This window comes from Agelaius phoeniceus, chromosome 10 (genome assembly GCF_051311805.1).
Source record: "Agelaius phoeniceus isolate bAgePho1 chromosome 10, bAgePho1.hap1, whole genome shotgun sequence".
In the NCBI taxonomy this organism is placed as follows: Eukaryota; Metazoa; Chordata; class Aves; order Passeriformes; family Icteridae; genus Agelaius; species Agelaius phoeniceus.
In genome coordinates, this window is record NC_135274.1 from 15,898,120 (window position 1) to 15,921,617 (window position 23,498).

General features: G+C 44.2%; 1 protein-coding gene across 3 annotated transcripts in view; it reads left to right on the forward strand.

Moving 5' to 3' along the window:
• The window catches only part of FGF12 (fibroblast growth factor 12), a 219,112-nt gene extending 195,829 nt beyond the window's left edge, over positions 1-23,283 (forward strand). For all 3 annotated transcript variants that reach the window (XM_054639616.2, XM_077183991.1, XM_054639615.2), the window contains 2 exons: positions 13,821-14,019; positions 22,706-23,283. In XM_054639616.2, the coding sequence (XP_054495591.1) occupies positions 13,821-14,019; positions 22,706-22,824 (318 nt within the window). In that variant the 3' untranslated portion in view covers positions 22,825-23,283. The remainder of the gene's footprint in view (positions 1-13,820; positions 14,020-22,705) is intronic.
• Positions 23,284-23,498: the final 215 nt, after the last annotated feature.

A 23,498-nucleotide genomic window follows, 5' to 3' on the forward strand; every position in this document is an offset into this window, starting at 1 on the left:
TTCCCTGTTCTGTCCTGAATGCAGTAGAGGAAAGCTTTTACAGTGAAAGCTAGGATTCAAAAAATTCAGATCCTGACTCTGACACAGCCTTTTCAAGGATCTTATGCAACTGACCTCGTTTCTCTTAGTCCATTACCTCCTCACCACAGTGGGACTTTCTTGTTGGATCCTTGTGTGAGTGGGATAAATGGAAATACTCAGTTGCTCTGCTTCTAGGCACCATTTGTTTACCTACAGGGAAAGACCTTCACTCTTGCTTGTAACATTATGGATTTGATCCTTCTTCTGTGTAAATGTGAGTATGGCATGACACAGACAACTATGAGGGTCAGAATTGGTTTTGACAGTTTCTTATTTCCTTAAAATATCAGGTTTTCTTTTGCCATTTCCTCCCAAACACCTTGAAATATCAACAATGGTGAATTCTCCATGGGCTGAGACTGACAGGCACTGAACTGGGCAGCAGAGTGCAATCCTAGAGCTGCTCTTCCAAGCTAGCCCCACCAGGAATCCTCTATTCTCTGATGTTTCACTGAAGCCTCTCCTGGCTCAGGTCCTTCTTGTCTCTCCTTGGAGATCTCCATCAGCTCCCACACCCAGCTCTGAACACAGGGTGCCTGCCACACTTCTGCAGTCCCACAGGAGGCTGGGTGCTTTGCCTAAGCACCAGGACACCCTTGCTGGACCCAGCAGGCACAAGCTCCCCACTGCCAAGAGCAAGGAAGAGCTTTCACTGCATTTTCCCTGTTCTTACACCTTTCCCTTGGTGCTATTGCTGGCCACAGCTAGGCTGCCAATCTGTTAGTGGCCAGCAGTGCAGCAGTTCTTTAGTCAGTTTTAATAAGCGTGTTTGAAGAGGCTGGTGGCTGCAGAGGTGTGGAGGGCTGTCACATAGCGTGCCTGTCGTGAGCATGTCTGGTGTCAGGATGAAACCCATAGCTCTGGCTGTGAGGCTGCAGCACAGAGGAGGGTTTCAGCTGCCCATTAAAAGCAGCTGATGGATCAATGTTGCCAGCAGACATTGTCCCCTGCATCATGACCAGTAATTAGTACATGGGGCTGTGCTGTCCTTTTACAATAATCTCTTCTTTCATCGCCCTCTTCAAAGGTGGCTTTGCATACAAGACCAAGAGTGAAACCATAGCTCATTACTTGATTGCATAATTGCATTCTGCTACAGTGTAATTTGGTTATGGATGTAATTAAATGGATCAAGGTCAGCAGTAGGGCTCAGGACATAAGTGGGGGTGAAAAAAGGCCGAGAACTTCTTTAGTGCAGAGTACCACCTTGTTGGTAACTTTAGCAGCCCAGGTCAGTGTTTTTGTGGTCCTGCTGCTTGTCCCTCTGCCCTCACAAGATGTATGTGATGCTTTTCAGATGGCTTTTCCCATGGTTGTGAGGCAGCCAGCAGTGAGGTTGTGGCTGGCTGGAGGGCTGCAGGCATTTGGATCATTTGAAGAGCCTCCTTGCCTTCCTGGCAGAGCTTTTCCACAGGAGTCCCTCGAGACCCCTGACCCCTGAACCTGATGGTCTGTGTCCATAGGGACTTTGGGCTAGATTTTGGCAGGAAATCAAAAAGTGACAACTATTGAAGCAGGTATATTTCAAAACAGCTTTGTAGTATTTTTTGGATCACACAATTTGTGAGGGAAAGAAATTGGGAGGTTGTAGACGGAGCTTTGTTGAGAGCTGTTGTTTTATAGTTAAGGAGAGAAAAAATTCAGGGAGCCTCTTCCACACTGCACCCTCTCTGTCCTGCTGCATTGGAGCATGGATTGTGCTGCACTATGGCATCTGCTTCCTGGATATGGATGGACATTACTTGGTGCACAGACTTTTCTCCCCATTCACAAAATCATGGAAAGAAGGAGCCAAAGGCATTAATGTGTGCCAAAACTTGTAATAATGAATTTATGTTCCTTAAAAAGGTAAGTAAGTGATGCAACAAAGTTTATGGGAGTTGAGCCCTTCAGAACAACCTAGTCTATCTACTGCCTTCCAGAGCCTGATATGAATAAATAATTTAATGGCTATTAATGTGGATGCTGCTGATTTTGAGTCTCAGTTCTTACAATATTAAACCCTACAGCCAGTTCTGCCCTTAAGGAACATTCTTTCTGCAAAGGCTTTGTATCCATGCAAATGTTATCTGCACCCTCTGAAGAGGCTGCAGCTAAAGAATTGCTTTTGAAAATGTGTAGCGCCAGGATTATCACGCCTTGGTTTTTTATCAAATGTATGCTAACGAAAAAAAACAAAAGAACAAAACCCAAGACTTTTCAATATTGAAGTTAAATTTAGAAAGCAGACTTTTAAATGCATCTTTGTCAGTTGAAAGTTTATTTTTTTAATGACCAGCTTAAAAAGCAAAATCTCATAACTCTCATTATTTTTCTTTTGTGCCTTAGTTGCCTCATATTTTTTACTGCCCTCTTCTAAGTTAAATGATCCCCATGGTGCTCTTACTTTTTGTGTGATCCTCTAAGTGCACTTGCATGTATTTGTGAATTAGCAGTTTGCTAATATGCTTTGCTCGGGTCAGTTGAGATGCAGTAGTGTGGGACTAGTAAATAAAACCCAGTGCTTTGATAAGCATTCTACCACTTGCCTGATTGAATTTTTGCTTCACAGGTTTTCACCTTCCAGATCCTTTCTTGTTGTGCCGTATGGTGATGATTGTTCATGGCTACACTGTTTGTGACAGGATAGCCTGGGACACCTTGGCTGTTGTTGACCCCAAATGCCATAGATTGTGTGGGCAGAAGTGACTGTTCAGGTCCATTAGTATGAACAGGTTGTTGTAGTTTTGCCAGATCATTCTTCTCCATGAAGTCCCTGCCTTTGGCTGAGTTAAATCAGACACTTAGCACAGGTTATCTTTGTGGGTTTCTGCCAGCACCACAAGTTATTTTTCCACAGGACTTCTCATCTCTGCCTTCATCTCTGTTGTTATGGAAGTGATCATATCAATTTTAATACAAACATTCATGAATCAGTACTTATTCCTAGAACAGAATATTTAGTCCAGCTTTAGTGATTCTTAGAGGATCCAATTGTGTTCCTGTTGCTGTACTAGTGATTCAGGGCTTAGTACTGATGAAAACAGATGGAAACTAAGAAATATTGCAAATGGTAAGAAAGAAAAGGACTGTTATGCCCATGAGCAAATGGTTTCTCTTTTGTGGGGCTTTTTTGGTTCAGTGGGGCCTTTTTCCCTCTCCCATTTCTGTAATAGCACAGAAGAAAACAGGAATAACATGTTTCTTCTCTAGTGATATAGTCAGAACAACTCTGAGATTTCTTTCCCCTTCAGTATGTTTGCTGAAACATATAAATAAGATTTCTTTAAAATTTATCATGCTAAGGAAAATATTTTCACACCTCAGAAGAGTCCAGCTGTGACATGTAATAAACTCCAGGCTTTCTGCAAGCCAGGTACTGATTTCAGATAAGCAGGCTTAGCAACTGCTGTGTTGGTACTGTGGCCAGTGTAGCTGTTTGTGGGTGTTGGTGGTAAGTGCTGTTTGGAAAGCTTTGTGTTACTACATCCAGTGTGGCTGAGGCATTTGAGATTATAAAAGTACAATCTGAAATGTAAACTCCACATGGCAGAAGAGGACCTTGTGTACAGCCCCCACCCAGGTGACAGCAGGCTGCTCACATCTCTGTTTTCCAGAGGGCATACAGGGCCCTTAGCTCCTTTTAGGAGCATTGACATTTCACATCATCACATGCCTATTTTATTATACCCCATTGCAGTAAGCCAACTATTCCAGCTATCTCTGGGATTAGTGCTTTAGTTAGACCAGGATTGCACTTTTGGAAAAATCCCTCCAGTCACCTTCACATGCAGCTCTTTGGTTTGCACCACAGAGTGGTTCAGGCTGTGCTAACTAGCTTCCCTTCTAGGTGAAGCTAAACTAAACTAGCTTCACTTTTAGGTGAAACTAAACTGAAGGGTTCTGTTTGGGAGTGTCCCTAAAATACTAGATAGTCAGACCATGGGACCAGGTGGCAGCTAGACCAGACTGAACCTATCCTTAAATGTCTACAGCGCCAGCCCTTGGCACCAACACATTCACTCTATGCATTTGGTCCTGCAGTGCAAACACAGTCTATGTAAAACAATCAAATGCCTTCAGATCTAATTGGAAACCCTGAATCTCACTGAGCTTGTATGCTGCAATAAGTAGCTACAAAGAAAAAGCAGTAATTTTTAACTCTGGATTGCTCTGTTGATTTTTGAGTCATATAATTTAAAGACATTTGCACGGTCTTCTGTATACTAGTCCCACAATAAAATGGTCTCCTGCTTTACTGTGCATTGTGCCAAATAGAGTTAGTGTGTTATATTACTCTCTCTAGAGTGACTATATTATCTTAGTTTGGAAGTTGAAGTCATTAGTTGGCTTCTGAACAGGATCAGGTGCCAAAGCTAATCTGTGTTCTCTAGCAAAGCGTGCAACAGAGTGAAAAATTTCACTACAACCACTGCTGCAAAATCCCTTATGATATACTTCCATCTGTCTGATTCCTGGGAAGCAGAGCATCAGCCATGATGGGTCAGCTGGCTGCATACACTGGAACAGTCAGGTCTGAGCTGTGCCATAGTGTGGGTCCATTCAAAATGTTTGTGCATTGTCCATGGGTTATTTCACATCAAAAGGAAACTAACAGGAAAAGAACAAGTCAGGTTGTCAGCACATACATACCATGGAAATCCATTCAAGGTACTAATAAGCCCAGTATTGTCTGTGAAGTTGTTTTGGGCTGTGAGATTTGTCAGCTCATTCAAGCTGTGCATAGATACTGTGGTCAATATGTGGATGGAAATTCTGTCACAGCACAGTTGGTTGATTTTCTTAATTCTCAGAAAACCAGTGAATAAATGTCTAAAAGCTACAGAAATGTGCCTGCATGCCTGCCACAGTCTTCCTTTATAGCACCTACCTCCCTTCACTGGGGGTTGGGGTGATGAGCAGAGGGGTGTGATGTGTCACCTGAGTGTCACCCTGGCAGATATTAAGGGAGCACCATGGACTTTTTTTGCTGGCTTTGTCAGCAGAAATATTGCTGGGGCACAGATGTCAGAGGGTTCCCCTTGGCTCTCCCAGTGGGCAGCAGAGCTGGCCTCCTCCCAAGAATATTCTGTGAACCTTTCCTTCTCACTGTGTAGGCGCTGCAGCACTGGGTACAGGGGGTGGGAAAAGCCACATGAGTTGTCACACTTGGTAACATTTCATCTTGGTTGCAAAAACCTGCTGGTCCAACACCAGCTCACCCCAGCCCCAGTTGATGCTCTAGACCACAGGACTTTCTGTTAATTGCCCAGTTGTAGCCAATCTGTCAGTAAACTGTCAAAATATTAATAATCTAGCACCACTCATTTTCAAAATGGATGTTTCAACAGCAAAGAAATTGAATTTCCAGCCCTGGTCATGACAGCTCTGAAACTGGTTTAATGCAGGAGAGATCTTTCCAGCATTAGGAAAGACAGTGTGTTTCCAGGGAGTCTCACAGTTTGAATTTAAGAGTCAAAGCAGAGAGGCTATCTCAGCACATCAGCATCTCAGGGCTGTAATAGGCCTGGTGAGCTCCTTGGCAAGTCCTCTTATCTTCTGCCCACATGACGATGAATTACACAGAAAAAATGAGCTACACAGAAAATTGGGTTGAGGCCATTTTCTTCCCTCAGACCTGCACTCTGTGCAGGCTGTACCATGGGGTGAGAACAGGGCAGTTTTGTCTGCGTGTTAAAAACCATAAAATATTTCTAAGACTATTCTTTACAAGGGCTGGGGCTCATTCTCAGTCCTTGTATTGCTGACATTGTTATAATTGCATTATTTCATTTATGTCAGAAAGAGAGGGTGTTAGCCTAAGAAACTGAACTGGAACTTGGTTGAAATTTGTTTTTCCATTCACTGACACCTCCTGTTTGCAGACCACGTAGCCAGCTGTCTGGTCTTTCAGTGCTCAGGACCTCAGCATAAAAATGTAGGAATGATGAGGTCTACCCTCTCCTCCTGTCAAGGCATTTATTTATACTCTGTTGTGAACCCTTGAGGATGATTTTCATATCGATAATAACATGATAAACCCAATATTGACTGCTTATTTTCCACTATAAGATTTCCTTTGACTATCAGAAGAAAATAATCTTATGTTTATAAATGCATAGCCAATACTTTAGTTTATCCATTGTAATTATTATCAACAATAATAAAAATAGGAGGATCACAAACATAACCAAAGGCAATAAATCAATTTATTCTGCCATGTGCTCAGATTCAGATGGATGCCAAGAAACAGAGCTCATAGGTTCAGAGCATCCCATCTGGCTGTGTTTCTAGGGTTCTTACATTATTATTTTTCTTTATAGTTATTTCAGGCTGTAGCAGATGAGGCAGTACGATGCTAATTTAGGAAATCTGTTCTTCTTGTATGCAACTAACATATCTTCATCTAGTGCCATCTTGTCTCATGATCATTATGTCTGAAAGCAAAAATGTATTTCTGGATGGTGTTTTGGAGTAAGCAGAGTTGATAACATTGTTAGCAATTTCAGACACTTTGTCAGGAAAACAGAATGTAGAGAAGACAATAGATGAGTTGGGATTCCCGGTTAGAAATTATCCTGGGGTGTCACCAGATCCCCAGGCTGCCAGGAATGCAATTCCAGGGACAATGGTGTTAGGAAACACCCCTTTTGTGGGAAGCAGTTGCTTTCCTGGAAGAGCAGTGCTGCTCTGGGTGGGCCAAGTGCCACACGAGTGAGCTGTGCTGTGATCACTACTCCAGTTCATAGCAGTCCAAACTTTCAGAGGCTTTAAAATTCCAGCTTGAAACAAGATCCAAAATTAAAAACCAAATCAATCAAGTAAATTCTAAATATACCTTATATTTTAAAAAGAAGGGATGAAAATTTACTCTGTCCAACCATTGAAGTCCATCATTAAGAAAAAGTGAAGCAAAGAGCAGAATATGTGCCTTGCACAGTTGCCACATGGGTGAGCAGCTCGATGTGCTGCCTTCTGCAGGTCCCACTGCCCACGGAGCTGTGCAGTCATTGGTACCCAGAGCTGACTGACAGAGCCTGTTCTCTCATCCAGTCCCCCTGGGCTCTCCAGGGAAACATGGAAGTGAGCAGCCTGGCTGGAAGAGTCATCCCCAGTTATGTTCTTGTCAGCAATCATTAAGCTGTGCTCCTGTGAGGATTGTGTGAGCAGCTCACCAAAGGCCAATGCAGTGAATTTGGGCACTTTATGAGGTATTTGGTGAGAATGTGCCTGCACAATAGGCAGGCCAGGAGCTGAAAGCAAAAGAACACAATACTGAGCTCTGGTGGGATGGATAGGTCAGGATTAGGATCCCCAAAACTCATTTGCTTTGTAGCCAAAGGGAGAGCATGGCTTGTGTGGGTCTGTGTGTGCTCACTGGTTGAGGTAACTGGTTTATCTGGGGTGGAACAGAGCTCTGTGTCTGGCAGAACTTACTGGTTTTGGTCAATACTCTGCTGTGTGCTTTGCTCTGTGGGCAGATGTCCTTGCTGCTGCAGGACACCTTGGGCATGTCCATGCTGCAATCACACCTTTGTCTCCAGCATTCCTCAGTGGTGGTGACGTGAATCATTTAATCAGTCCTTGAACATTAAAAGGTGCTTGAGGACAACCTTTGTCTGCATATAAAGACCAGCAGCCTAATTACAGAGGCTTGTCCTGCACTTGGGTTTTTTTGCCTGTCTAGGAATATTGAGTCAGCTCACAAGACTTAGCAGATCTGCGCTCCACTTCTTGTGTGGGTGTTTTAAAGGGAAGTTAGCTGAACAATTATTTACCTTGAGCACAGAGAGTTCCCACAAAAGTGAGGGCAGATAGCCCTTTAGTTAAATTTTCAGAGGCAGTAAGTTAGGTGACTTGCTAATGCTGCTTCCCATCTCCAAGAGCTGAAGAACAGACCTGCATGGATGATGATTTATTTGAAAATGTGTTCCCTCCAGCCCACAGATGGTCCAGGCGGAGTCAGAATGCTTTCAGATACCATATTGCTTCACTGTACACTCCCATGTAGCAGCTTGTTATTTTAAAATGTATCTGCTCTCTCCTACTTCTAAAAGGCCACCAAGAAGACTTGTCACCAATCTCTTACAGAGCTAGAAGGGGGAGGAAGAGTGGAGTGTGAAGAGTAGAATATCACCTGCCATCTGGACAAAGATGTGATGAGATGTAAAGTTTGGATGCACATTTGCGGTTCTTGATCACATGCCAAGAGAGAGCTCAGCTACAAAATGCTTATTTTAAAGCATTTCCAGACAGATGCAACCCTAGGTCAGGGGAGAAGGTACACAGAGACAGGTGGGCACTGAACTGCACTGGACTCTGTGCAAGGCATCTCTGCCTGTGGCAGTGCTGCTGGGATCTGCTCAGGGCTCATCCTGCAAATGGAACCTCTGTGGTTAAAGACCTGTCCTGGCAATCAGAGTATGCCAGGATCAAGTGCTGTCGTATGAGGTTTGTGGTCACAAATTCCCCAATATTCAAAAATATACTCTCTGAGCTATGCAGGGGTTTAAATGGGAGTTGGGCATTTGCATTTCATCTGGAAGCCCAAATGTCTTGAGGAATCCGGTGTCTTGCACATCCATATTGATTTCAATGCTGAATTTCTCAGCGCTGTTAGCCTCAGAGGAGTGTTGATGAAACCCTGCCTTAACTGAGGTCAGTGGGGAATGTAGAATGGGCTTTACTGGGTAAAGAGCACCATAAAACAGATGCTCTTCTCTAGTGCCACCCTTTTCCCTGGCATGGAACAGTGCTTACACAGACAAGTGAACACCATCCGATCATTCCATGCTCTGCCTCCACAACAACAGTGAAGTGCCACTGCTGATAGCTTTGCTGATATTTATGATTCCTACTTAATATGTTTTAAATGAGTTGATGACCTCTTAAGTATTAACACTAACATCAGTAAGTATCCTGAGCCAGATTCTCTGGGAGGGAAGCCTTGCCATGCCATAGACTATGGTGCAGTTTAGTGCTTTTATCCCATCTGAAGGTCTGGCTCAGTAATTGTGCAGAATGTAAAAGAGAAACCCATAAGTGCTGTAAACAAAGGAAAACTGTTACTCTGGGAGTGTGTTAGTTAGATATTTCAACACTCATAATTAACATCCCTTTCCTAAACTGTGGCACAAACTACTTGCGGAATGGGTTTTTTCTTTTATTGTTGCTAGTTTCAGTGACTAAATTTATTAAGTCATTAGGTTTGCTTGTGTATGTGTGTATTTGCTGTTCTCCATTGGGTTATAACAAAAGGAGATCTTAAAAAAAAAAAAAAGATATCTTTATTTATCTGACAATTTTGGGAATGTTTGTAGGGAAATGGTGAGCAGTATGAACAAAGCTGCCCAATCTGGGGGGACGCTGAGTGAGCAGCTGGGTTTGAATACAACAGCAGCCTGTGACAGTGTCCTGCTGGCTTTCCCTGAGCATTGCATATGGAAACCTGTCACCATTTCTGCCATGATCTGGGGACACCAGGGGCTTCTGGGGAGCAGATTGCTGGCTCTCGTGATCAGAACCCAGATGCTCCATGCTGTTACTTTCTGAGGACCCTTTTTTTTGCCCCTCCTGGCTGAGGATGCTCAGTGGCAGGGATGCTCCCAGGCTGGTATGCCAGGGGCTGGCACTGTTTTCTTGAGCAGCACCAGGGCTGTCCCCTGTCCTGGCAGCTCTGTGATTGCACCAGGGCTACAGCACTGTTGGGTTGGCATTTATTGAAGAAGCTGAGATCTCTGAGGCTGTCAGTGCATCGCTGCATGCCCTGCAGCTTCCTGCCTACAGGTCTGACAGCAGTGCTTCTGCTTTACAGAAATGCAGAGGAGGGTCCAGTCAAACTTACTGTGTTTAAAGAGTTTGGGTTAGATCTACCTGACCAGGCCAGGTCACAGCTGAGGTGGATTAGAAAAAAAAATCTGCCCTCTCACAAACTATTGCCAGTCTGTGCTGTGGTGAGGGATAGATGGGCCCAGACATTCCCAACATCTCCCAGAAGAACCAAACTAGCTCAAGTGATGCAGAGATTGGCTTGTGCCTGGAAGTCACATCCATATTTCCATCTACAGATGGCAGGAGACACTACTGGGATCAAGGATATATGAAACATGTTGGTTTTCTAACCCAGAAATAGCTTCTGGGGCAATCTGTGGTACCTCAGACCCTCCCTGAGCAGGTCTGACACACCAAATCCCCCCCAATGGCAGATGCATCCATTTAGCTCCTCTTGATTCCAGCTGTCATTGAATGTGATCTCCCTTTTTTCTGTGTGATAGCTTCTGTGTTGGGGTTTTTTTTTTGGACTGTGAAATTTCCAGTAAAACTACAGTTAGCACAAACCAGAACTATGTTTGTTTTTTCAAAGCAAATCTAATTACTCTTCTTAATACAATTGTCTTTTGTTCAAAGGGACTGGACTGAGATGCAAAATACAAGTTGCAAGCAGATGCTAATAATTTTGCATGTAAATAACTAATGGGCTTTTTTGCAAATATTTCATACAAGTTTTTAATTTAATAATTTAAAAAAGAACTGTTTTTCCAAGCCACTTTCAGTAATATCTGTAGACACTTAACAAAATACCTCAGGCTCTAAATCTCCAACTGGTAAACAAATAAATGTATTTATTTACTTTGTATGCAAAAATAATTCAGTCAGAGACATATTTCACATTCAATTAAATTGAATCTTTTTTTTCTACAAATCACAAGCATACTCTTTAATGAGAAGAACTGATGGGCTTTCTGAATGAGCTGAGTTCATGACAGTCCTGACAGGGGACCTCTGTGGACTTTGTGCAGAAAATGGAGTCACTGTTTATTTCTTTGTTTAAAGACTGAACATGACTGGTGATTAAAAGATAGAAGGCATCTGTCCTCTCACTGTCTTCTACCTGGTCATGCTATTTCAATCAAGGAGAGAGTTGGAAAATTACTTGAGTGGGACTCATTATAACCCTGTTTTCAAAGGTCCCTGCAGCAAGTGAGGAAGTGAGGTGGTGCTCATGACCCCAGGCCTTTACCATAGCATTACCTCTGGGGCAGGGTGTCCTTATGTCCTGTCAGAAGCACGTGGGGGTCACAGCCTGAGGATCCCTTTGTTGTGTTTACCCACTCTTTATCTGAGATAAAGAGAAACTATTGGACTCCGGGTCTCCCCATCTAGCACATTTCATGAACAGTGAATTTATCTTATAAACAAAACCAAACAAATAAAAAACCCCTAAATTGTGCATGACCCAGAGGTCTGGTGAATAGGTCAGCGATTTTTTAAAAATTCCTTTTGTTATCTCAGATTTCTGTCTGTACAGCAATGGCTGCTACAAACTGCTTTGTTATTGGGCAGTCTGTTGTCTGCTGAGTGGACAGAGCTGGGGTATTTCATAGTAGTGTTGCCATGGTTCAAATCCTGAAGTGCTGTTTCCACTGACTTATGGGAGATGAGGAATCAACCAGCCAGCTCACAAAACAAATGGGATGCTTTTGTTTGCTTGTGGGGGAGCGTAAACATTTAAAGGAAATCAATAGATTTTTCTTTATTTTCTTAAAATCTTCATTATTTTGATGTCTTTACATGCATTTACTTTAAAATAATATAAGAATTTTGTGAGGTAATTGGTACAAGTGGGTATACAATACAGCATCTGCTTTTATGAACTACTGCTGCATGTCATAAAATATTACACTGCAGTAATTTTAAAATAGATATTGAGCTGAAAACTTAACTTGCAATAACTTCTAATTAAAATATCTTTTTTCCTTTTCTTTGTTAGCTTTTCTTTTCTATATTAGCTTTTATATTTCTTCTTCATTGAAAATAGTCGTAGTTCCATGTTTTAAGTCAAGTTGGGAGCTATCTTTCACAGCCCACCAACTTTTTAGTCCCCCTAAAGGGAATTTTCGTGATCAGCTTTTACTGATGGGGTAATGAAGGCATGGGAAATGGGATTGAGTTGTCCAGTTTGGTTTGAGAGCTGCTGCCTGGCTGGGCCTGGTGCCAGGGAGTGCCCCCGAGCCAGCAGTTCAGAGGCAGCTCCTGCAAACCCAGCTCCCAGGTGAGCTGTGCCTTCCCAGGCAAGCCAAAGCCTGGAGATAAAGGGCAGATTAAGGAACACTTAAACACTGCTCTTTTGGGAAGCTACTTCAAACACCATTTTATAGTGCTCTAAGTCATCTAGATCTCTCTTAACTTGTTTCACTCTCTTTTAAAAATATTTATTTCTCTGGCACAAAGGACTCCCTCAGATAAGGCAAAATGTCCCGTTTTGCTGATGGTATTTTTACCTGTGTGGTGCTAATGATTGATGCAAAATTCACATGTGCAGCACAGCTCTGTGCTTTCTGCTGTGCTTTATCTTCTGCTGTGCTTCAGGCCTGCCAGTCTCTGCGGGTCTGTTGCACACTGGATTTATTGTCACACCAGCATCACTTTATATAACCCCCAGATCACTTGGGAACACGTTCCTGAATGTTGCTGAATGTTCAGAATGTTTGCTCTTAAACAAGGTCTGCAGTAAACACGTGGCATTACTCCAGATGCTTTGCTCAATGTTGGTCATGGGTTTTGCATTGGCAAGGCTGGAGAAGCTCCCAAAGACTTGGGAGTGGCTGAGGTTTGGGAGGGAGCATCACTTGCCTGTAGAAGCATCTGCCTTCACTCACAGGCCTCAGAAATGCCTTGTCTGGGACCTGTAAGCAGGGATTTTTTTGCTGAAGCAGTTTTGATTCAGAAAATGAATTTTCATTGTGGCTTGAACTTATTTTACAATAATGTTTTTTAGAAAATTAGTGGAAGAATTTGTTTGGCCAGGATAGGTCTTCTGCTCAAAGTCTGGGAACAAAACCCAACCCACTAACAACCACATGTGACTGACTGAAGGTTGGGGAGCTCACTGTTACAGAATCCCCTGGCCAGCCAGATCTTTTAGAAGAGGTTTAATGTTTCTCTGTTCTGAAAATATTGAATACTGTGACATAACAAGTACCAGTCCATAGCTGAGTGTAGTTTCGTCCTGGAGACTTCAGGCAAAGCAAGGGAAAGTGGCAGTGGCACAGCCACTCCCACAGCCATCACAGGCTTAGGGCATGTCCTGGACAGATCCATATGTGCTCTGCTCCAGGCCAGGTGTGGAAATGCTTCTTGGTACCTGCAGAAATACTTAGGCCAGAAATCTTGAAAATTACTTCTTTCTCTTTATTGAAAGATTTCTAGGCTTTGTGCAAGCATTTCCTCACCACTTTTGAAATTAAATGGTTTACTTGCTTTTGTATTCTCATTTCTTTGAATCCTCTTAAATAGTTCAATAAACTGCCTTTTGCCTCTAAGAATTTGAAGAAACCTCAATATTTTAGACAACAAGCATTGTACATTTGCCCATCAGAGAAGGTATGAGCAAAGCCAGGGGAAGGCATCAGGAACAGCAAGGCTGCGTCTGCTTCTCAGCTCTCTTTTTCTTTCTCTTGCTTAGTATTAAAGTCTAAATCCTGGCAAATTTCTGACTTTTCCTGCACATTTTTCATGCCTGTTCACTGTAGGCTGTTTTGCAAACCACAGCTCTGCCAGGGAAGGACAGCCTTGCCTTTCAGCTGGGAGTTGTCTAGATGGGTGTTACTGCTGGAGCCGGCGCTGCTGATGCCTGTTGTTTTCTGTTGCTAACTGCAATGCGTGACCGTTGTGGATCACTCAGTGATGCCTAATTTAGAAGATCAGTGATTATTAATTCTTCCATTGCTTTTTCTTCTTCTATCTCTCTCTTACTGCAGGATGTTTTCACACCAGAGTGCAAATTTAAAGAATCTGTCTTTGAAAACTACTACGTTATTTATTCTTCCACGCTGTACCGGCAGCAGGAATCGGGACGAGCGTGGTTCCTGGGACTCAATAAAGAAGGTCAAATTATGAAGGGAAACCGAGTGAAAAAAACCAAACCCTCATCACATTTTGTACCCAAACCCATTGAAGGTATGGAATCTGCCCACTTTCTCCCTCAGTGGGGTTTGGGTAGGGGGAGGTAACAACTTCACAGTTGGGGTTTCCTGGGTGCGGGTGTTGGGCTTCAAGACCAGAAAGCAAGAAGAAGTGTTTGTAGCACTTCAGGTAAGTGCTGGGCTGCCCTGTTAGCTCTGTTTTCCTTCTAGCCTCAAAGGGGTTTCTTACCTTTGAGGTGCTGCTAAAGGATGAATTTAAAATCCCAGCAACACAAGAAATTACTGATAAAGAAAAGCAGCAGCAGTTCCAAAGGAATGTGATGCTGCAGTGGTCATAATGTTGTCTTCTCAGAGGATTTTGCCAGTGTATTTCAGTAGATTTCCAGTCCCATATAGAGTCAGTAGAGACGGAATTAATCTCACCTGATTTTAGACTTTGGCACTCCATTCATAGTAAGAGAAGAAAAATGGGTCCTACCAGCACAGCTGTGGATGTTCTTTTTATGTCTACCCTGAGATTAAATCTGTTTTTCCTCATCTGTAAAGACATCCTAGTTAGTCACTGGGGGGTAGAGTTGTTGTCCAAAGTTAGATGGGATGCTGTCATGCCATCTGTCTTCATCACAGGGTGAGGCTTCAGTGAAAGTCATGGAGCTGAAGTTCTGCCCTCCTGCAGATGCCTGTACACTCTCTGAAGTGTGCCTCAGGCTCCTGCCAGGACATTTTGCTTTTTGTGGGATGGCCCCTAATAAATGGAGAGGTAGTGTGGTAAGCCTAGTACTTAACAGGTACTAACTTGATTCTGGAAACAGCACTTTTATCTCTTGCTTGGGAAAAGCACTACTTTTTGATCCCCAAACTAGGTATGCTTTTCTGACCCCATCTTTGTCCTGCCATTTGTCTCCTTCAAGGACACAGTAGCCTGGAGCTGGCCTTGGCTGCACAGTTCTGTGCTCCCTCTGTGCTCCTCATGTTGGCTGTGGGAGAAGGCTTGAACTGATGCTCCCCTAACAGGTACCACTCACAAGTGGTGGGGGCCACAGCTCACTCCACACAGCAGTGGCCTTTGTAAAAGCTTCCCAGCTCAGGGGTGGGAAGTTGTGAGTGTAAGGAAAAGGCCATCTGAAGCAAAGCATTAGAGAAATTCAGTGCAGCATTCCTTGAGTATCTGTGGGCTTTGCACAGGAAATGGAAATGTTGAAAGAGCAGAGAATGGCCTGAGCTGCTTGTCATGTGCTTGTTTTCAACAGCTTCTCTGCAGCCAGGAGCCCTTTGTTGTTTATCTGAGGCATTAGTGGGATTGGTACCCTAAGCCCTGGTGTGTTGCTAAGGAACAGGGCCTGCTTCAGGCATGGGGTTGGTCACCAGCTTCTCTCTTGCCTTGACCACGAGGACAGTCTTTTACCAGCACCAGCTTTCACAGCTGGGTTTCCACCTCCTTCTGGTATTTCTTCCCTGCCTGGCTGGGCGTTGGCACTGATCAGTGGGATCCTTTGAATCCAGGCTTCTTTTTTTAATCTAGCATGCATGGTGTCTGCTGAACAGCTCAATAGTTTCCTTCTGCATTCATTAAACTAGGCCATTGCTGTGGCTCTCCTTGTGGAAAGCCTTGCCTTAACAAAGCTGCCTGACCCACAGCAGAGATCTCATTTCAGCAAAAGCCGCTCTGGCTTTCATTTTGAATAACCCAGCCCAGCCCGAGAGCTTCCCTTTCCCGCAGTTGCATCCTCCCACACTTGCCTCAATCACAGCTGTCACATAACCTCCCGAGCAGCGAGCGCTTGGGAACTTGGCAGCCAAATTAAGGGCTCCTCCACTCCTTCCCTCCTCCACATGCTTTGCAGTCAGGCTTTGTGAGCGCTGCTGCATCAAAGAGCTGGCAGTCTCCCAAGCCAAGGCACGTGTCAGCTTCCCAAAGCATTCAGCTGTCTGGGACTGGGACTCCAGACGGAGGACTCTGTTCCCAAGCCTGAGATTCATTGTAGGTAGCAGAGGCTTGTGGGGAGGGTTGGAGTAAAACCTGCTCATCTCCACGTGACTTCTCTGCACCGCATCCATCAAAGTCCCCAGGAGCAGAGCTTGCAAGCAGAGATGTTACAGAAAAGGGGCAATTTCTACCCTGCTTTAACAGCTTCTTTCTCTTTGTTATGACTCCAATGAAATACTCAAAGCACTCTCCTGCTGTATTTGTGTGTCAGTTCTGCAGAATGCTGTGGCTTGCCCCAGTGTGTGGGCTTTGCTGCTTATTCAGGACACAGCTTCCATCCACAGTCACACCCCCAGGTTTCCTGTTGCTGGATATCACCACCAGCATTAGCCCTGTCCCGTGATGGCTGACACAGGAATGTGAGCAAGGAGGAATCTGCTCCTCCTGGGAAGAACTGCCACATCCATTGCTAGGAATCACTTCACCTACCACTCAATAGCAGTTATATCTGAGATGAAACTTCCCAGCTGTTTCTGATATACAGAAAAATTTTGCAGCAGTTGAGTAAAGAAAGGGTTCACAGGGAATGGAAATAGAAAAAAGCTCAGATTGCTCCCTAAGCTCATTTGATTTCCATTGCTTCATCCTGCTCTCTGAATTCAGAAGTCTCCTTGAAATTGCAAATGGACAGTAAACTTACACGTAAATAAGAAACATCCTCCCAGATAATTTCTAAATACTCATGGGAGCACATATGCATATATACACAGTGGCATCTATGTATGGATGTGTGTTATCTATGGCTTTTAGCAGCTACAGCTTTCTGCTGTGCTAAACACTCACAGTGTTTTGACTCATGTAGATTGGCAGGATGCTGGAGGTATTTTGTACAAAATTCAATAGATACCAACTGGAAAAGTTTTGGGTTTTGGTTGGTAGGACTTTTTTTTAGTTTAGTGTAGGTAGGATTTGTTTGTTTTTGGAAATAAGATTAAGCTTAATCAATATGAAAGCACAAAAAACTTACTAAGTAATAACAGGGGAGACGTTAAGTTCTTCTCCCATCTGTGCACAGGCAAAGCCAAGGCAAACAGCCTGGTAGGCAGCAGTTGATGGACTGTGTGGTGCCAGCTTTGCTTCAAAACACACATACGCAACACATTTCTTTTGATATTTTTATTTCTGATCGCTGATTATTCGAGCTAAATGAACCCTAAAGGGAAGACATCAAGATTGAACTAGACTGCACAAGAAATGAGCTTGAGTATAATTGTCATTTGGACAACAAGCAATCTTTTAGAGGAATTTCAGTCTCTTTAAATGTCTGTAATGATAAGTGCTGGAACAATCCTACCATCCATAGTGCCTTTTGTTCTTCTAAATATCCAAGTCTATCTCAATGTGAGAAGTTTCCAGTCATTTAAGTAGGAATATTATCAGATGCTTACAGTGGATGTGCTCTGTTATTCATATTTCCTTCTTCTTGAAGACATATTTTCCAAATTTAACTCTCCCAAAGAGTTACATTTCCTTTCTCTCCTGGCCCAAACTAGAAGACATTTAGGGCAGCAAATCTGGCCACAGAAGCAGAAAACTTCCTCCAAGTCAGCAGAGCAGTCCCTAACTCTGAATTTATGGCACCTCAGCCCTCATGATGTGAGCATGTCTCAGATACAAAGGTGACCTCTTAATGACTATTCTGGATCCATTTATCACCACTGATGAGTATTCAAGCAGACAGATCCTTCCCAGTGTCATTCCTCAGGGAAATAACATCCAAGTTTTGTTAAGGCAGAGTCCTCAGATGTTGTAAAGTACAAGACTGTTGACCAGAAAAATGCAGTAGGCCTTGTGAAAATGCTTCAAAGGTTATCACCTTAATACATAAATCATAGGAAGTCTTGGGTTGGAAGGGACCTTAACATCTAGTCCCAAACCCCTGCTGTGGGGAGAGATGCCACCCTCCCCAGATCAGGCTGTTCAAGACCTCATCCAGGCTTGCCTTGGGCACTTCCAGGTATGGGGCATCAACAGCTTCTCTGGGCAACCTGTGGGAGTGCCTCACTGCCCTCATAGAGAAGAATTTCTCCCTAATGTCTAACCTAAATCTCTCATTTTTTAATTTAAAACCGTTCTCCCTTGTCCTGTTACTACCTGCCCATATAAAATGTTAGTTTCCCAACATCCTAAAAAGTATTCTTAAAAAATCAAACCTCAAAATCTCCACACTCTAAGTCTTTGCTAACACTGCTCCTCTCTTGGGTCTGTCTTCCAGGTGGGAAGGCTTTGGTATTTTTTCTATGCCACAGTAACTCACTTGTTCATCTATCAGACTCTTGATTATCTTATTAGATGGCAAATGTGATGTATTTTAACCATGATTTTGCTTGGCTTTTTGCCATCCTGAGCTGCCTTTCTTATCTGAACAAAGTGTGATTCCACCTGGCAACATCCTTCACATTTCACATGTCTATCTTCACTCCAGATAGACATGAGCTCACATGCCTCTGAAATGCATCAGCTGGGATTTAGAACACAGTAATTAGAGGCAGAAAATGAGGGTGCCTAATCACTCACTCCCTGGTGCCCCTGAGTGCTGCTGCTCAGGCAGTTAATTCCCTGCACCAAAGCATTGGCAAATAGAGCCACTCGGGCAGATACCAACACCCAGAGCTGTGGTATCTGTGCAGGTAAGGAGCCTGCAGGAGCCTGCATCCTACCAGAGAATATGCTTCCAGCCCTGCCCAGATCCAGCCCAGCACCATCGGGCACATGGTGATCTTGCAGGGCTGCCCACCTGCTGAACAGCAGCTTAAAAAAGTTTTGGTTCCTCCTGACTCACAAGGGTCTGAGACAAGGAAAGACACAGAGTGAAGATGGATAGATGGGAAATATCTAATGTGCTTAATAAGCTTTTTGCCATATTCTAGAGAAAGGAAAGGGAGTTTGTTGCATCCCCTGAACCTCCTCAACTTGCAGTGATGCCAAGTGAGAAATGCTGGGGTCAGGACACAAAACGATGCTTCCCAAACTCAGGCAGTCCCTGATGCCCGGGGTGATTTCAGTGTCATCGTGTGGGTGATGTGCCAGTGCCGTGTCTGGGAAGCAGAAATGAGAGTGTGATCCTGTGCCAGCATGTAGGCAAGAGTTTGAGCTGTTCTGGGTGACAGGCAGCCCCTTCCACGCCTTTGCCTTCAGGAAGTATGGTCCCTGCCACCCCCGTCCTCCTCACTTGTACCCTCAGTCTCCTTCCTAATTTTGATTTGATCTTAGTGCAAATTTTTCCCTTGTGCCTGTGAGTGGCAGGCACTGCTGCTTCACAAGGGAGCAGGGAATCAAAAGCCCCAAGAACCAGACATGGGCACAGCTCCACTGCATTCACCCCCTTCTGTTAATGCTTGCAGCTCTTCAGCAGATCAAGCTAACAGCACTTTCCAATTAAAGCATGAATATGGATGTGTTGATTGGAATCTGGGGCATAGGAGCTGATTATCTGATTGAAACTCCAAAGCATTAGCTTGGTTTCTAGACATTAAGGGCTGTATTTGGCTAGGTGTGTGGGTGTGGGTGGGTGGGAGAAGCAAGGCAAAGCAGGGAGGGAACTCTTGTTCTAGCTGAATTGCTCATCCTTCCAAAGCTCCTTGTGCTGTGTGCTCCAGCAGACCTCCCAGCTGTCCGGGCATGACTGTCACACTGCTGCTGCTTTACCTCAGTGCAGGTGACAGGGAAGTGTGTCTACACACACATACACACAGAGGGATCCCAAAGAGACCTCCAGTGAGTGCTGCAGGTCCTGGAGCCCAGTGATGTACTTTCAAAGCTGTGAAGATCTGGGCACTCACACGGGTCCGTTTGCAAACACCCCCTCCCGGTCCATGACTAACATCTCCCTGCGTGAGTCACGCTCAGAATTCCTCAGTGCAAAGAGGAACAAGCTGCAGTCCAGGAGCCTGTGGTGCACAACATGTTGGGCTGTCCTTGAAGCCCTGTGCAGGTGCAGGTGTGCACACCTGTGTGCCACAGTGCAGGGGGTTTACAGCCCCTGTTGAGCCATGGCCACAGCTCAGCACATGTGCAAAGCCTCTTGAGTAGGAGAATGTCCAGGCATCTCCTGTGCATGATGCCATGTAAGTACTGCGTGCACTGATTCTACAGGTGTATCTAAATACTGAAATATGCTTGTCCTATACTGCTAAAGATTTTCTGGCATGGGCTGTTGGCACAGCCTGTCTGGTACAGAGGCTTTGACAGCTCTGTCTGAAAAGCTCAGTGTGACCAGCCTTCACATGATGCCCCACATCAGTATTGGTATCCTGCACTAGACTGGAAGATAAAACTTATAATTCCTGCCCTATTTGCTTGCCAGGTACAGAGTTTCCTTCATTTGTAGCTGCAAACGTTGTTTACTTCAGTAGCCTGGTTTATATTCATTACTCTGTGGGCCTTGTTGGCAGCTCAAGGTTTTTGCCAAAGGCTGTGGTGAGAGGCAGGGAGTTGAGGAAAGGCAGCATGCCATGGTGCTGCTGCAGCATTCACCTGGGCTCAGTCCTTGTGGTTCAGCATCTGGCCCAGCCTGATGGCTTACTGGGGATGGGTGTGAGTGAGATGAGCTTGGTTCTGGGGGAAGAACTCATTGAGGTCCCTCCAGCTCCAGCCTGGGACCGGAGAGGTCAGGATGAAGGCAACAGTGCACTTGAGACAAAACTTTGTGTATGGAATGTCAGGGGCACTGGGACAGCACTGGCACAAATACATAATTCTGCTGGGCAAACATCATATCTGAGAATAAGGTGAGTCACAGCAGTGAAGCACACCCTCAGTGCTATCCAAAGACTCTGCAGCTCAGGCTAAGAAATCACAAGGGCATGGGTTTTCCTCTGTTGTTAACCATTCCATACTTTGAGATTTTATTGGGTACTTCGCCACAACAGGCAAATTCACCATCACCATGTTGTTGAGTGATCCTCCCCAAGGTGTGAGGGGCAGCTCAGGACTAAAAGGGGATGTGAGAGCCCTATTTCCATCTGTTGCTGCTGTGTTACACATTGTCCTTGCAGCATGCAGACAGCAGCCATTGTCTGGACCTGATGGGCAGTCCTGACACAGCTCACCCTGGCCCACACCCATGGGACAACTCCTTCATTTTCTCTTTTTTATTTTTTCTCTAATTTTCATGAAGAAAAATGGCTCCAGTAGCAGTAACAGTTTGCAGAGCAATACCTCCTTTCAGCCTTGCTGGGAGGACCAGTGTGTGTGTGTGTGTGTGTGTGTGTGTGTGTGTTTCAACTGCTTTGAAAGCCTTGCATGAAAAATATGCTATGGGAAAAGTAATATTTTTTCACTGCTCATATATTCAATTCAATATCTCTCCTATTAATACACAGTTGACTGCACTTTATCTTTGTCCTGTATTGTTGCACAGTGCTGTAACTGTTTATCTAGTCAGGAGTAAAAGCACAGAGCAATAATGTCATTTTCAGCCTGCCTCTAATTGCTGGGATTTATTTGCAAATCAAGGGAAACGATAGATACAAACACTTACATTGCCTTTTTGTACATGGGGTGGTTTTTTTCATTTCTTCAGATAATTTTTAAAGTTTTATTCTTGTTGATTACCCAGAACCAAACCCTGATAGGCTCTATCCTGTGTTGGAGCTCTGTGCCATTGTTTGTGATGTGATGACTTCACAAAATGAAGCAGTACATAATAATTTCTTCATTTCCTAATTTTTGCAAAGATCTGGACATGACATTTGCAGTCTGGACCTGCCTTATGTTCTCAACTCCACTGTGCCTGCCCTTGAGATGCCTCACTCTTTCAATCTCATTTGCACCCTGCCACATTTGCAGTGAGCTCATCAGAGATGCTCTCCTTGGTGTGAACAGCTCGTGCCCCTGCTCTGGCACACCTCACATGGCACGAGGACAGCCGTGAGGACTTAGTCCACATGGTGAGCTGGATAAATGATTGTCCTGCCCAGGACGTGGGGATGAGCCATGCCTTGGGCAGACGTTGCCTCCTCCGGCTGTCTGGGCTCCAGCAAGTGCATTTTTATAGGACACAAACTGCATAGCCAGGGTCTGGAGAGAAGGTGCCCTCCAGCCACCCTGTTCTCAGGTGCTGCCAGGCGACAACAGAAAGCTGGGACAGCTCCTGACTTGCTGTCACTGAACTCATCCCATGTGTCTGCTCACAGCCCTGACCTTGGCTGGCTGGCTTGATTTACTGAGGAATAAATAGGAAGTGCCGAGAGCAGATCTTGGCTGATGGAGGCAAATAGGCTTCAGTCACCACTTCAGATCCACAGCTCAACACCCAGAAAGCCTTCATGGCTCAGCTGCAGGTGTAGTTTTGATTCAGGTCTCTCAAGGGCTTTGGTTGCAGGTCAAGGGCTGGGAACCAGGTCATTCTTGAACCTGTTGTTAGATGGTAATCAGCATCTCAAGGTAGTACATGGCTCTGTGAGCTAAAATGTTTATTTTATATACATGAATGTAACATGAAAAAGCTATAAAGCACATAAAACCTAGAAAGATTTATCTGTGAGCAGTCAATCTGCTGTTTCTGCCTTTGAAAGAATACAGAGACAGAAGCAAATGGCAGCAAGGGCAAGTAAACAGTTCCTGCTTGGTAACACGATCTGCTGCTGGGTCAGTTGGGGTTTTGTAAGAGTGTGTGTGTGTGTGTTTGCAATGGGGCTGGAATCCAGCATCATGTACAAAGAAATAATTTGTTATGGTCATGACTGTCTGTGACTTCAGGGCTGTTAACGGGAGTCTCTTGTGTTTGCAGTGTGCATGTACAGAGAGCCATCGCTGCATGAAATTGGAGAAAAACAAGGACGCTCAAGGAAAAGTTCAGGGACACCAACCATGAATGGAGGCAAAGTTGTTAACCAAGACTCGACATAGCTGACAAATACCCTCCCTTCTTCCAACTCCTCCCCTCCCACCCACCTACCCACCCCACCTGGCGAAACCACACTGAGATGATGACAACTGGGCAAGGCAGGACCTACCGGTAGTGGCTTGGAGTGTGAACTCCAGAATCTTTCTTTGTGTAGGACGAGAAAATCGAAACCCAGATCCTGCCTGTTGCAACGTTTTAAAAAACAACAACAACAACAAAAAAGTGAAGAAAAAATGTTTTAAATCAGGACTCCATTAACATTTTCAAAAGCAAACTGTTTGCTCTGTGATCAAAGGGGGAAAAATCTCATCTCTGCATAATAATAATAATAATAACTAATAAATATAATAATAATAATAATAATAAAGATGTTACCTTTAAAAATAAAACAAAGCTTTTGGAAAATTGAACTTAGCATATGATGTGCAACAAACACATGGGAATTACATCCTGTGACTGTGCTTTCTGTCTTATCCTTTCACCTCACGTTCACACTGCTATTTTTTACATCCTTGCTTCCCTGGGGATGGATGGGATTTTTCATAAAGCAGGAAAGGTAGGGGTACATTATGACTGTGTTTTCTCTGCTATCAGTAAAATATGGCCTGCCCGAATTAGGAGCCTGGCAGTTATGGGCAATGAAGTAGCTACTCTTTATTCAGCCTTTTCCATCTAC